The following is a 16510-nucleotide window of genomic DNA, read 5'->3' on the forward strand; positions in this document are numbered from 1 at the left end:
CCTGTAGCGTTCCCGTCACACTATTCTGCTTCTACCTATTTTATGAATTACCTTAGCTAACTAGTGTATATATTCTGGATATTTAGTGTTTCATGTTTTAATAAATGATCAAAATGAATGTTTTTGTTGAAAGTCTCGTTTTTATATTAGTGAATTATGGCGTTGAAGTTTCAATAGACCACATTATAACTTAGCTACAAAATCTGTTTTCTAAGATTCCACCTTTTGCTAATCAAAGTTAATTCAAGGGCTGGTTCATTTCATTTCAGCCCTTGGAAGGACATCATCTATACTGAGAGAGAGTTCAGTCAAACTAGGAAAAGTACTAAATGTCAGCTGAGGATCAAATATCTTTTTACTCCCCATTTTCATTTTTCTTCGTGTTTATACATAATCAGCTATGAAATCAATAAGAATGCGAGGGCAGCTACCTTGACAATGTAATTCTAGGAAAAAGTCTACATCAGATGTTGGCAGAGGTTCCCACAGTCCTGCACTCGTTTTTCAGGCTGAGAAGAGGGAAGTAGAAAATATGAAGAACGGGAAAGGCCGGACCCAGACCAGTCACCCCGGCCACCCATCCACTCAAGTATGCCTTCACACACCACTTGATCTTCAGTCAGTGGCCAATCAGATAAGTCAGATAAGACAATCGCTTTTCCACTCATGTCTCACTGTCACTGTGTTTAGATACATGTATGGGTGCATACATGTGGGTGAGCACAAAAGAAAGAAAAAGCACTTCAGACTAATACAACACCTAATGTGCTTGACTTACTGCAGAGAATGTAGCTGTACAGTAGATTTCACTTAGCTACCATTTAATCCAAATACTTCTACTGATCATGCACTTTTCCAACATATTTAAAACACCAACTACATACACACTGAAGCTGCACAGTACTGGAGCTGAGGATAATTGCTGAGCATTATTTAATCTCTATACGATCAGAGCTCAAAGTTGAAAAATTATTTATGCATGACCGGTCTGATGGATGCAGCTGCTTTCTTATTTACAGATAAACTCTTGAGTCAGAACCAGTGAACAAACAAAGGTCTGCTGACTGGAGATGCTGCTATTCAGAGGGGCTAATTTAAGCCAGAGCGCTATAGAACAGAGTTGTGTTTTTCAGCCATGTATCATAGAGTCACATCTGGCTACAGTACACAAACAGCAGAAAGATATATAATTAATATATTGAAATTAAATTATGTAGACTAACAGTAATAACAGTCTACTGGTTGCTACAACATATTTAGTTTTGGGGTATAAACTGCATGTAAAATAAATTCATGTTCCTAGACTCCATATGTCTGTATTTCTATAATAGAGATTTATAATGAAGATGTACAACATGCAGCAACAGTTAGCTACAGCTAATAATTTTTTAACTCATTTTACAAGACAGAAGCACCTAAACAGATGCCAGAGCTTGTAAACCCTTGCACTGTTCTGTGTACAGACAGTTTTATATCTATTGGACGGTTTTAAATAGCCTGTGACATGACTTTTTTTTAATGCTGCCATACTACTATAACAGTGGTACAGTAAAGCCAGCTGACACACTGGGAACATTTAAACATTTTTACTTCCGCAACTTGGTTTCCATCTGTCACGCAGACAAAGCAAATACCTATAAAAGCTAAATGATGAGCATTAGCAGGTGAATAAATGTACTCTTTTAAGCAGGCATTCGTCTTGTCTTTCTAACTAGCCTCTCGTCGGCCAAATTGGGTAATAAAAATCTGTGAGGCGGGCGAGGTAGAGACGGTACCATCTGTTCAGCTGGTATGTGGACGGGTATCTCAGGGGCCGGTCTGTCCCGCGTAAGCCCCCGGAGACGAACGGACACGTGCTCTTGTGAAGGGGAGTGATGACAGGCTGCGGGCGGATGGCCAGGGCAACCCTTCACAAGAGTGTGTGCGTGTCTGTTAGTGTGTGTACGGGCCAAGTGTGAAGCCTTTTTCCTTTTATCTAACACCTGCCAATCCGAGCTCACCCGCTGAAGTCAAAGCTCGACTGTCTGCTTTTCTGCTCAATGAAAAAAAAAAGTTTTAAAGAACTGATCTTCGAATAATCATTTAGACAAGTCCAATTAGAACTTAACCCTTAAAATGCCTGATCCCTACTTGTATGAATGTCTATTATTAGACTTTCGCCCTGGTTTTGTTACTGGAAGCAGTATCACACAGTGACACACGGTTTCCCAGGCTGGGACCCTTTTTCCTGACAACACCGTAAAGAAATAATAGGATGTCTTAGACAAAGATATTGTTTTCTTGTAGTTGAGGTCTATATATAGCAGCCAGAGGAGAGGGAGGGTCTGCATTGTTCGAGCTGTCCGCTGTGGAAACTTTACTGTCGGTTGTGGAAGACCAAGTGATACCCTCTCAGCAAAGGCCGGAGATTGATAAGGCAGTCAGAGGGACCACACACACACACACACACACACACACACACACACAAACAAGACTCTTCTGTATGCTGGAAAACTGGCGAAGCCCCAGTGACAATTTCAGAAACAAAGGGGAAATCAGTGGGGAGTGGTCAAGCCCCCACCCAGCTGTTCCCGACTCAGCAGACAAATCAGCACAGTGCACAATAGAAGTGCAGCTTTAGTGTTTAGATCACTATTAATAAACACAATGCTCTTAATTACAGGAGACAATATTTTATACTTATTTTTTCCTATTATATGAAAATGTCTTTCCCCTCATTTAATAATAAATATTGTTTAGAGGACGTCACCTGTTAAAAGCTCAGAGTTTGGACCTGCAGGATTCAGTGGTGAAGCTACACTAAAGAGCTGTCAGAATAATACGAGTGGCCATATATGTAGTTGTTATCAATGAATATAACACTTCTTTTAAATGAAACAATTCATCAAAATGTGATTGTAATTGCAATATGACCTACAGACTTAAGAAAACATCTTTGTTTGGTACAGATCCATGCTAAAATCCCACCATAATCATTTTAATGTTTTTCAGTGACAATAAGAATAATATTGTTAATCATATCACAATTGCATTGTCAGTCAAAATAATCACAATTCGATGTATTTTCAGAATCATTCAGTCTTAATCATGGCTGTACTGTTGAGTAATGTAAAAAAACACAACTAATATAACATCTTAATAAATGTGAGCTCTATGAAATCTGAGTCACTTTAATAACAACAAAGTTGATATGATCTTATTGTTGACTACAAATACAGAAGATATAATAATCTGAATTTAAATTGGATGGCAAGATTGCACAGTTAATAACAGTGATTAGATATTAACCACAGTGCATTGATCCGCATTTAATACTATCTACCTCAGGCCAGATTTATGCTCTGTGTAAGCAGAGCAATAAATTAGACATTTATCACAACAAACATTAAAAAAAACTGCCTACACTTATTGCAAGCTTCAGGGTCATCATGAAAATGAGTCTCTGTGTAAATTCCTGCTTCTCGCTTGGTTTCCTCTGTGGATTTATGGAAAATCTTCATTCTATATGCTGGTGCAAAGACTACTTCAGAACACAGCACTAATCTAATGATCAATATAGCAAACGATGAATGTATTCAAAGCGGGCGACATTGGCCTTGGTTTTCTCCAGAAGTGAGGCAGAGAGAGTGGGAGGACTAATGATGCAGTAATTAAAGCAGGTGCCAAGCTCCAACACCGCAGCAGCAGCTTGCCGAGGAGTAACACTCAATACCACCACCACCACCACCACCACCACCACCCCCTCCAACCCGCTCCTCCCCAGTGTGCAGCTGGCCCTTTATTTGCATCGGAGAGAAGAAAAACAACACAAGCATTTTTGGATGCAGCACAACAACTGACCCTTGATAACTACAAAAAAAACAAACATTTCCATGTTCTGCAATACACATCTACACATGCTTTTCCACAAGTCTATTGAGCAGAAATGTGTGTGTTAGTGTGTGTTAGTGTGTGTGTGTGTGCTTGATATTATAAATTGCCCTATTATTACCCTATTAGCGTGTATCTTGGCTTTCCTAAAATGGGAACCAAAGGGTGTCAAACAGTCAAACACTGATGTTCGCTGGAGTGGGAGTTTTCCGTTATGGCTTTGGAAGCTGTTGAGAGAAACCAGACGCAAGTTCTGAATGATAGAAGATCTAAATTTAAAGCGACGTAATGTTCTGGGCAAAATTTTGAAATTACTAAAAATGTGTGTTTGTGACCATACTTATCTATAGCAGAATAACATAGAATAATACCATCCAGGTGCTCTGACAAACAGCGGGACTCCAGAGCAGGAAACCCGAACACAAGAGGCTGAAGGAAAAAGTATAGTCATAAGTGTAGTCAGTACCAGGCTCCCGCTTAATGACTTGGCCAGACCGAGCTAGTACATTTTCAAGCTGGGGGCCATGCTGGAAAAAAAAACAATGGCCATAACAGGGAAATATTCACCCAGCCGACTGTACGGTGGAGCGGAGACAATAAGCACTCTCCATCAAAGGCTTAGGGTTAAATAAACACCCGTCCTGCTGGGAATGTGTGGTTGAGTGTGTATGGGAAAAAGATAAAGGGGGAAACTGGTGAGTGTAGAGGTCACAGCGGGGGATGAAAGGAGTAAAAGGAGAAAAGAAGTAGAAGAAGTGCATACTGTATACCAGCACAATAACAAGAATCTTGACGATAGCCTCGCTTTTGGTGAGAGACTGCAGGTGAAAACTTGCTAATTATCATCTTCCCTTCCCTCAAGTGTCCAAAATAACCTGCAAAACGAGTTCATCAGAGTTTGCCTCGGAGGACCTGTGACATGTGACTGTCATCGTGTAGCCTTCAGATATGCGAGAGGACATATTTTGTAAGCATTTGTGAGGACAAGATACGAGGATAATAACATCATTGAGTCAATTAGCTTGTTTAAAAACCACCAGCTGGGTTTAAGGAGCTATTTCACACCTGTCATGTAATATATAAATCTAGAATGATGGATGAAGCTTAAAGGCCTTACAGTGTAGAGTGTACTATTAGGATTTTTACTGAAGTATCATGTCACCTTGTTACCATATGGTTGACAAATATGTAACTGTAACTGCTGATATGGATTGAGGTGTAGTAGAGCCTACAACTACATTTAAAAGGAATAGTTCACCTTTTTTTGGGGAAGTACATCTTGCACCATTCGGTCCAAAGTCTTGATGTAATTATACAGTTTATATTTATTCTAAAAGCTGCAATCACCGACCAGATCTGGCAACCCTTGGGCAGACAGTGATAAGCACATTGACAAATTATATCTTCACAAATATGCTAATTGACTAATAAAATTCTAAAAGTTTGGTAAGTTTTAGGGGCTAATTCATCAATACCAAGCATAGATGTTATTTTTTCCCTACCAAAGTCAGTTAAAATTTACAAAAAATTTTTTTGGTAAATATCATCTTCTATCATCTCAACAGCAATAAACCAACAACTCTACAGTTTAGATTATACTGGGGTCAGGATAACAAGCAGCCAATCATTAACTGTTTTATTTACTGTATTAGCTGAGAGTCTGAGCCCAGACAGAATGATGGCTGTAAATAACAGATGCATTCAAATGCTAAAACACTAATAAAGTCATTTCTGGAATAAGTGCATTGACAGTGACGGACTGCTGAGCCTATAAAAATACCACGTAAAGCCAGTAGCAAATCCAGGCTTGCAAAGCTACGCCTCCCATTAATCCAATCTATAAAAGCATGTGATATCTGTGACCAATATACAATTTTCTGCATTTTTTTTTTTTTTTTTTAACAAAGTGCAGCTGCTAGTGATAAGAGTTGTATTGGTGTAATGCAGGGCAGAGTGGAGTGGACAGCCTATCCGGAGGCCTCGCTTTCTACGACAGAACGGGGCAGGCGCCGAGCCACGACTCCTTTATTTAAGAAGTTTGGCTTGTGTAGAGATAAAAAGAGGTATGAGCACTTCTGTAATCATTCAGCATGCGTGCGTCTCCCCTGCAGACTGTGAGAATAGTCTGCACGGGCAAGGAACGAGAGAGAAAAGCATGGGTGTGTTAACTGTAACAAACACAATGAGAGGTGTAAAACCGAGGCTAAGCCAAGTTACATGATAGATTCAAATATATATAAATGGGGTCGACTCGCCTGCTGTTGCTAAAGCTAAGCTCTTTTAAACACACACACTTTGGGTTTACAAGACGAAAACGAGCCAAAATTCCTTTGATAAACAGCACTGACGCAAGCTCAAATACTGAACACAAGTCCAGGTGTAAATACCAGCTATTTCATGACACATCTGCAAACCGACCAAAAGTCTTTTACCTCGGGAGATTGCACAAACTTTGACTTTTATTGCGTGTGTGAGCAAAAAAGCTGTGAACTTTCCAACCACATCAATATGTGAGGAGAAGAAAAACAAAAAGGTCATGATTCTCGTCAATGTATGGACAGAACCCGGATATGAAAAACAACCTTAAAAAATTCTAACTGGTTCTACTGACTGAAAACTTGGCTGCTTTATCAAATACTTACATCATATATACATGACACATACATACATAGAACCTTCTTTTCCTCCGAATGTGACAAAATTTGACGTTCTTACAACACATCATTGTGTCATAACTGTGTGATCAAGACACTAACACTTCACTTCCCTGTGATCAGGTCAGCAGAAGTGTACAACCCTTGTAGACACTACATTAAAAATGACTCCTAGTTTTGCCTTACAGATACTTTGTGGCTTTGCAACAAGGTTTTAAAGGTGCTTGAAACTTGAGAGTCGTGCAAGTGAAGTTTCATTCATTTTCATTATATCAAGACATCAGAGACAGCCATCTCAAAGAAAAAGAGAAAATGTATTCTTTTAATGATTTGGTGGAATTTAGTGCATCAAGGACCTCATAATATATCATGATTATCAACAGTCCTTTTGGTATTGACTCTCTCCTTCATTATCTCTCATTGTACCCATTTAGATAACTGTGAACACAAGAAGCGAGGAACAGTGGATCTCAACATATCGTAAACGCGCTCCGCACTCACTACACACTCCACTCATCATAACACACAATGAATGACGCAACAGGCCAGCATGTCCGGACATGGAGGTAATCCACAGCGTGTGTGTTCTGTGCTGAGATAACTTCTGTCTGCATGTCAACTAGCACTCAGCATCAATGCATCTAATCAGCTCAGTGTGTTTACCAGCTCAGAGCGCTCTATGCTTGACTAACCTATTTTTTTGTGTTGATGCATGTACTGTACATGTCATAAATAGGTTAATAACCAGGTTATGGCTCACACATGAAAAATATGGTTAGGATGCCTCATTTGGTGCTAATATTAATCAATTTATAGTTAGTACGGAAAGGTTTGACCCTTTTTATGGTTGTAGCGCTACATTTTGGTGTCAGTGAAAATTGGCAGCAAGCGGTGTCGATTAAATAGTACGTTGTAATTAATTTAGAGGCTCTTTTAGGCGCGATTTGTTATTCGCTACAGCAAGAGGTGATTGTTACCTTCTGTGTAATTAAATGAAATAGAGGTGTCAGATAAAATCAGCCACAAAAAAATAATAAAACTCAACACCCACATAGCCACAGAGGAGATGGAAGTTGATCATGACACAACACGATAAGAACCCATAACTCAATACCCGGGGGGTGAGGTGGGGTGGGGGGTGGAGTAGGGGGTATGTAGGGGGTGAGGGTTGTCCTGCTCTGGCTTTCCCATCCTAGATAATTATGGCTCTTGGAGTGAACCCAAACTTCCCTTGCCCTCCGCGTTGACACTCCCACCCTTATCCCAGTTCCTTATCTGTGTCCAATGGGGCCTGGTTGTTCATTGTCCCGTCCTTACACACACACACACACACACACACACACACACACATTCAATCAAATCCTACTGAGCGAAGGGGGGGGCTGTGTGGGGCGGGACAGCGGGGGGGTCACTGAACTCTGGAAAAAAGTTGGCTGTATGGACCTTGCTGTCTCATGTTATATATCACAGTCTCAACATTCACATATATGTCTGTGTATATGTGTCATATCCCCCTAGAGACCCCAACTATAAACTCCCCACTGTCTGGTTCTGAGTGACTGCTTATTTTGCCTGGTTAGATCAACAGTTCAGACCGGCCGGGGGCGGAGGAGGAAAGGGGGGTACCGATCGTTCTCCACATCTAGCGATATAGTCGTCTCCACACCTCTGCTCTCAGCTGGCTTGGGCCTACCCAGACTCTCGTATTGTTCCCAGGGCACGATGACCTGACTCAGCACCTGGGAGATAGAGCTGAGCAAAACAGTCTGATAAGCTGTGATACAGTACAAACAAACAAGGAGGATACACCTTCAACAATTCATCGGGCTTTGAGTGGGAAATCTGCTCCCATTTGACCAGATAACGTAAGACTGTACTTTAACCCTGTACTAATTTCTTAATTTGTAGTTTAGGATGAATCGCATGAAGCAACAACAGCGTGACAGAGACCTCCAAGAGAACCGTGAAGTCATTTGGGTGAAGCCAGGAAGCAATATGACTAAAAACAAAAGGGAAGTAGGCCACCATGCATATATCTTCACAAAATTCACACTTAGTTGGATTTTAGTTGGAGCAGCATGTAGCGTCCTCCACTTTGTACTCTCTGTGCCAAAACTGAACTCAATTCAATTCAAAAAAAATTTAAGACACTAAAAAAAAATTCAAGCAGATTTAATGATTTACGCCCTCGCCAGCAAATCCTCAGCAACTCAAATAAAATTAATTGAATTTCCCGTATTAAAATGATGCTGGTGTGACTCACAGCATTCACAGCTGGAATTCCTTTAACCGCTGGTGAATGGAATTATTTCATTAGAAGTTTGTGGTCTTTCCGATAATTTCAGATGAACGCTATAAATTAGAGAAGCCGAGGTCGAAGGCTGTGACGTCAAAAAGGACAGAAAGCTTGTCCTTCTTAATGAGATAAAAAGTTATCTCATTATTTTTGCTTGACATTTAGTGGAAGCTAACTTGTAACTGTCCTGCTGTTCCATCAACAGGCTCTGACATGTCGGTAAAGGCTGGCGAACATTCCATCATTAGAGGCACTGGCTGAGTGAAGGAAACCCCGGACCACTGAGTTTACCTCTCAGAACAGGGAGAGATATGTTTAATATAAACTGAGTGACAGGCTGTGTAGAGAGTGGCTTCCAGCTGCAGGGCTTCCCTCAAGACTTTAACACTTCCAAAATGAGATTTCCATGCAAATGATCTTCCATACAACAGCTTACCACATGCAAAACATGTTGTCTTAGTGTCAGGATTCATACCAAGTTATGCAAATACCTTTCATTTTACAATTTAAGTGTTTTAAAAGGGCTTTTTTTCTATGGGAACCTAGTATGTTCTGGAGTGTTATTTGGGAGCTGCTCCATTCAGCTGCAGCTTCTTTCCGATGTCTTTTCCTTTTTCTTTTTTCGTTTTGAAATTCTAATTCCCTGTTATGACAGGATGGAGGAGGGCAGAGCAGAGCGGGGGGGGGGGGGGAGACAGAGAGGGGGGAGAAGAGAGAGAACACCAAAATAGCATCATCTGATCTTTCTTTCATAAACTTTTCCACTCCTGCAGCAACACGCTGGAACAGAGTTTTGGCAGAGGAAGAAAAAGCGAGATGGGGAGCTGTCGGATGAAGTATTTAGTCACAGGCGAGCCGTTCTCCTCATAAAAGCGGCGCCTTGAAAAAAAAAAAAAAAAACACGGGATGCAAACTTTTAAGAATAAAGCCATTCTCATATCCGTCCCGACCCTTCTTATCGGCTCAGCATCGTGTCTGGGATCACGCTTTTGTTGCCGCTTTTCCTTACACTATAAATACACACCCTGAATGCTCAATTAGATTATTCAAGTTAGGGAATTCACTACCATCAACCATGTGACTAGAAGCTAAATATAGTTTCCAGGGTCTTTGCTGGCTGCAGTCACATCTTTATATGTTTAGAGGGGAAATACAGTTTGACCGCACTGCTCCTTCTCTACTAATGAGATGCAGAGGGCTGGATTTTGTCCTCGAATTCTTTAAAAAACCACAAAAAAAAACACATTGTATTACAGTCATTGAAGAGCTTCCAGGTTTGAGGACACAGTCAGTCAGGTATTTCTTCCCCCTGCTCTGTTCTATTATTAGTGGGTGTAAATATGGCAGCTCAGTGGGGTCTGGGCGTTGATAGCCTGAGCTAATGAGCTGTCAGTGGATAGAAGAGAAAAAGGGGTGGGGGGGGGGTATCTGAGACATGATGAAAAAATAAGTTGGAAGACAAAAAGAGCTTCATAGTAATCCATTGCATCACCATATGGTCATCTTTGGGCTTGGCAAACAAGAGGTGTATGTAATCAAAAACAAAGTGGATGTAATCAAAAAGGAAACCGCAGACATTGACCGGTGTTTACTGCACTCGAGAATGTAAGAACCAATCGTTAAATAAAAAAATAGTGCACCTTTCGAAATCATCTCATCAGCTTCCACATATTAAAAAAACTAAGCAGGAGAGTTTGGCATCTGTTTGTCAGGTTTTTAATCATTCCGCTTAATCTAACAGAGTTTTCCACTGGAAAACATCCAAAAGTCATGATATGATCTCTCAATTACTGTCAGAGAGCCAGCCTCGGTTTACCAGGACACACACACACACACACACACACACACAAACAGAACAGACAAGGACACTCACATGACACCTATAGTTATGTTGTGTTTGGAGTAAAAAAAGCGTAGGAAAATTGGTCGAGTTCATTTGGGTCCACGCTGAGGGGCCGCAAGTGAAACCAAGGCCTGTGAACAAAGACTCATAAGTGGCTCATTCACAGGCCTGAGCTGTGGTAGCTGTGGTCAAACGTTTTTTTGAGTGGTGGAGGAAGTTAAACTCAGTTGGATTCCAGCTCCTGTGATTTAAATGAAGCATGATGGACCCATCTGCACAGGCTTGTCTCTGATATATTCCCTCAGATGTTCATGTCAGATAAAAGACGGAAAAACATGAAAGATATTGGAATATGAACCGTTTGTTCAGTGAGGCTTCTCTGAGCGTGACTTTTCAACATCCTGACCTTATGTTTATGGACTTGTTTTCCTGCTTCTTTGTTGGTAAAGTGGATTACGGTCACAGTTCGAGAACTACGCCTCCATCCACTTTTCGACAAAAACAAAAGCTGCGCCTCAGGCGCCGCGGTGCGCTTATTTGGTGACACCAGAGTCCAGCTATCGTTGCTTCCACCTGTTTAAACAAACTAAAACTAAGCTAAGCAAACATTATTGGTGTGAAACACACCCAAATATTAGTATTCATTTCCAACTAGAAATGAATGTTGTCCTCAAGTCATTTTTGACCCAGGAGGACAACAGGTGTTAAATCAAAAATGAGGTGTAATTTCTTTCAAATGAGGCCTATTGACCCTTATTTCCAAACATATGTATAAAACCTAATACGTTTTGTGTGATGTTGGTTTAAAAAGGTCTAACACAGAATTGGGTGATCTTTATACTTTATGCTTTATGAAACAGTCCTTGGTATTACATAGCATCGCCTGGATTTGGAAAGTCATTCACATCCTCATTAACATCCTCATTAACTCACTTACTAAGACAGTGAAGCAGGATCATTAATCGGCTTTGTCTACTGTATGCTGAACTGTAACTTAAAGGCTAACTTTAGTTAAGGAATCCTGCAGCACCCATGGGATCCCTGCAGCGTCTTCCCACTGAGTCTTGAGGATGGGAACCGATGATAAAAAACCAACCCATGGAGAGAATAAACCCTGAGGTTTCAGGGGACTTAATGTATGTTATGACTTCACCATCATTTGGGAGCGTTTTAATATGTGGAACAACAGCATGTACCATTATTAGCTCTATATAAATAAAGAGACTCTGTTACACAGGGAGGCCGCTTTTGAGCGATATCAGTGAATTGTCAAAAAGCTCAACATGGCTAAACATGAGAAATGCTGTAGTTGACTGAAACAGGATAACAGTCAAAGTGACAGAATCAGGGCAGAATCTGGCAGGAATAAATAAATCAAGACCAAACAGAAGTGGAGGGGAAATTTTGGGTCGTGTATCATCTTCTACTTTGTGCGGTGGTGGCCTCTCGCTGCTGAACCCTGCTGAGTTCAGACTGACCAAATGACCGACTGCTAAAACTTAAGAAACAAACAGACCGGCTGTCAGCTGGAGGGATTAGTTTGTTGAGTTTGTTGAGTTTGTTGAGACTCAGCAAAACGCAAATAAAAGCTAAACTCTTGAAAGCCATTTTAAAACACGAGAGGGAATATAATGTATTCCATCATAATTAGATTCACATAGAGTCGGATTGGTGGATTAGAAAATGGCTTAAGCTGGAGGATGAAGGGTTGTATTTTGCTTTAGATGCTGCTCAGACAATAGCTGATAACTGGATCAGGATAATATCCTAATGAGCTGCAGGGAGATTATTTGCCATAATGAATAACAGTGTGAAGGGAATAATCAGAGCAGTGTTATGAGGTTAGAAAAATACGGAGACATCTAACTAGCAAAACAGCGTCTTGGAACAATATTATTGTATGACTAAATAATTACAAGGCACTGAGACTGACTGAGAGAGGTTCTCTTCCCTGTTCGCTTGTCTGTTTGCACAGTCTTGGTGTTTTAATGTGTTTTTTATAAACAGAAAATCTACTGATACTGTATGTTTATGGAAGGTTTGGGTGGTATCACAGTATTACAGTACAACGGGGTATTTCAAAATCCCAATGTTATGATTTTACTGTTAAAAATACAGACTCCGAGTAAACCTGGAGTTTACGAGAAGCACTTGAAGGCGCCCCCCTCTGACCACAATGTGAGTTGCAATGGCAGAGTGGTGCCGTCCACATTTCCGCTCATTAAATTTGGCGGAAAGTGAAGATTGCAGAAGCGGCAAAATCTGAGATATTTATGTCTTGTTATGTTCACGGTGAATGAAACTCTGAAGACTTTTCTTTGCTCCAACTGATACTGACGATATGCTTTAAGTACTTTAAGATCTTAACTTTAATTTGCTACACATTCTGTACATAATGGCAATATGTAAAGTATATTGAAAATTCATAGAAATATGCTATTTTTGTAGTAACTTTCTATACAAAAAGAGTCACACCAGCGATTTAGTATTTTACTTTCATAAAGTTGAAGAAGCCCCAAGAGACAGATTTCTTTTTAAAAGGATTTGTCACAATTGGTGCAGAGGCTGTAACATCCTGACTTTTAGTCTCTAGTATAGGTCAAGCTCCAGTAAGAGCGGCTCTTACAGTGATCCACCATGCAGCTCAGTAGCTTCTTTCATTACACTCTACCTGCTTCTTTCAAACTCCCACATCCATAATTTGTAATGCAGACTTTCTGCCTGGTGTCCAAACGCTGATAATAAAAAAAAAATGTCTGGGTCATTTGTTCAGACTTTGAAAAGCTCCCTGCAGAACCATGGAGGATATTATACAACGTTCACAAGCTGTGTCTTGTCATGTTGAGTTAACTGTAAAACCAGTTAAGTTTGTTGTTGAACTTTAAATTGTACAGTTAAAAAGATTGAAAATGTATCTGAACTCTGGGCTTCAGCAGTAAGTCAAATTTATTTGTGTAGCTTAACATGACAAATTTTCCTCTAAGGGCTTCAAAATTCACATCCAAAAACTCACATGTCGTGTGTAGGAGTAAAGGCCGCAGTCCTGGACTAATGACAGTAAAGTAATAATGTTACGTGAATCTAATTTCTTCCACTCTTCACATGCTGGAGAGAATGCAGGGTTTCATAAGGCGGCCACTTTTGGAAAGTTTAGGACAAACTCACTTTCAGAACAAACGGAGCAAGTCAAACTGACTATGTCTGCTGTATTCTCTACGCACACACACTCCCAATTTCATCTGCGTCATTCCAATCAAAACCCTTAAAAACCTGAGACACCACCACAACGCCACCCCCCACCTCCCCACCCCACCCCACACACACACACACACACACACACACCGAACATCATCCGATCCATCAGTCGCTGACATTGGCTCAGCGCTGCCTTTTCCCAGCGACCTCATCTTACCTTCCACCTACACCTTCAATCAACAGGAGGGGGGAAAAAACAACAATCTGTGTGCATTCAATGTTAAAGGCTTTAAATCGATACCTGCTGAATGACACTCCTTCTTCAAACACGCCACAATTCTTAAGGATGTTAATAGCGTGTTTACATTTATAATGGCTGTAAACACAGAAGTCTGCAGCCAAGTAATATGAGTGGCAACAAGCAAGGGAAAGTTTAAAATAGCATATTTTCCATCTGGAGATCAAACTATGTGAGATGATAAGGGAATATAGGTCCAACTTTGTCTTTCTTAAGCCACCATAACACAGAATCTTTTCATCTAAATAAGATCTAATTGTGGAGACAGCGTTAAAAACAGTCCACAAAGACTTCATTCAGCTCTCATATGCATCAAAAAGCGGCACCAGCACACTGAATATGATCAGCGCGTCCACTTATAGAAGGAAACACGCTATAATGTGCATTTTGACTCAGTCTGCTTAACGTCTGGTGGAGCAAGAGAAGAAAAAAAAATCCACGAGACACCCAAAGCTGGGCGCTTGTGAGAGGCGGGCTATTTATAGGCTTACTCCAGTGAGGGAGACAGCTCTTTCCTCATGTTTGGGATCAGCACTTCACACGGGTGAAAAAGGAAGGGGGGGTGGAGAAGAGGGAAGAGGGAGACTCTCTATTAACACTAAACTGAAAGTGACACAAAGTGTTTACACTTGAAGCATTTAATCAACCTTCGAATTACACTGTACACCAGTGCCATTAGGTGCCAAGCCATGGCCTAAGATAGATAAAAGGTAGGAGTCCAAAAATTCATGATAACACCCACAGATATCATTCAACATGAACAGGCACTCCTTAGGAGACTTGACACACCTATTTTTACACATAGCGTGCTTTTGCTTTCTCCGGCCGAACAAGTGTGTTGCTTTAAAGTGATATTTAAGTACTGCCTGCTTTTATAATCGTGCAAATAAGACATTGATGTGTTTGTGTGTGTGTGTGTATACAGCTTCAGTTTTTATCATAACACACTGTACTCACAGCTTACGAAATATCCTGTATCTTGTGTTTCGGGGAGATACTTGAGGGCAGCCCTTACATGAATGAAAAAAATGAACTGGATGGTGTCAAAACATCAGTTGCCACACTGTATGTTGCAGAGAAAAAACTGTCACAGGCAATAAAAGAGGAAAGTGCTTCTCAGTAATTGTCTTGTCAACAAAAAAGAAACAAAAAAACTCAGTAAAGAAATATGCTGTGCTGCTTTTTTCCCCCCCCTTTTAAAACTTACATAAGTTTTATTGTTAGTGGCTGTGATGCATACAAGCCTTTTACCTCAGTCTTAAAAAGGTGGGTGTACTCTGCAAAGGTAAACTGCATCCTTGTAGTTTAGGTTAGACATAAGAAAACAACTGGATCTTGTGTCGGCTCTCTTAACATTGCAGTAGTGATACACAGCTTTACCTAACCATTCATACAGGACAGGCAGGAAAATCATTGCATGTGTAGCCTGTGTGTCTTTCTGCATATTAAGAGAGGCCCATGTGTTCATACGTGAGAGAGTATATAGGTGTTCAGGCGAGTCGTGACAAGCTGAGACGTTATTTAGCATCACGTCAATGACTTAAATATGTGTAGAAAATGCATAAGAGTGGTGGAAAGACACTGACAGACAGACAGCGTGTAGCAGCGGGAAAACTCACATCCTCGAACAGGGATCCGACGTTGGCTGTCACCAGCAGTATTCCTGTGCCCTGCACTGTTGTCAGCTTCCCTGCCATAATTTCTCTCTCGCAGGTGGGTCGAAGGGGGGGACTCGAACAGCGCAATTAACAGGTAAGAAACGGGGGTAAAAACTAACTAATAAACAGGAGGCGGCGAATGTCTCTCGAAACTGGTTAAAACACTGAGAATTTGCGACTGAAGCCGGGGTTGAGGCGGCTCGGCTGGAGCATATTTTTCAGCAGTGGCCGCGCATCTACTAGGAGTTGCTTTGCAGTAGAAGGTCCGTTTGGCGGCGGCGGTTAGCGTGCTGGTGCTCTCCTGCTACTTTTTCACGTTCAGAGCCATCTCGTTAAAAGTTTCCCGTTTTAATCCACGGCGAGTGCTCGAGGGCTCTGGCTCATTTCAGCGACGAGTGTTCCCCCCAGCTTTGTGCAGTGTAAAAAGTCTCCCTCCTAAAGCAGGACTCTCTGCCAGGACCATTGCCTTCACTGTTTAGAGAGGATAGGCTGGAGTCCTTCAGTGCTCTGACGTCACCGTGCCAATGGAAACACGGGGCTCTCTTAAAGGGCCAGCGCACCGTAAACACAGCAGCTCCCCCCCTCTTCACTTCACGGCGCCCATTATCGGACACAGCTGGGTATCCCATGGGGAGAGCTGTCTTTTTCAGTGTGTCCACCACTTGTGTTGTATTCAGCTGAAATATTAAAGATCCC

The 16510-nt window shown here is 41.2% G+C and overlaps 1 protein-coding gene across 1 annotated transcript in view; it reads right to left on the minus strand.

The window, feature by feature from the left end:
- LOC128373359 (inositol polyphosphate-5-phosphatase A) overlaps positions 1–16252 on the minus strand; it is a 142828-nt gene extending 126576 nt beyond the window's left edge. Inside the window, exon 1 of the mRNA XM_053333656.1 lies at positions 15776–16252. Coding sequence (XP_053189631.1) covers positions 15776–15853 — 78 coding nt within the window. The 5' untranslated portion in view covers positions 15854–16252. The remainder of the gene's footprint in view (positions 1–15775) is intronic.
- Between the last annotated feature and the right edge of the window lie 258 nt (positions 16253–16510).

This window comes from Scomber japonicus, chromosome 14, assembly GCF_027409825.1.
Source record: "Scomber japonicus isolate fScoJap1 chromosome 14, fScoJap1.pri, whole genome shotgun sequence".
NCBI lineage: Eukaryota > Metazoa > Chordata > Actinopteri > Scombriformes > Scombridae > Scomber > Scomber japonicus.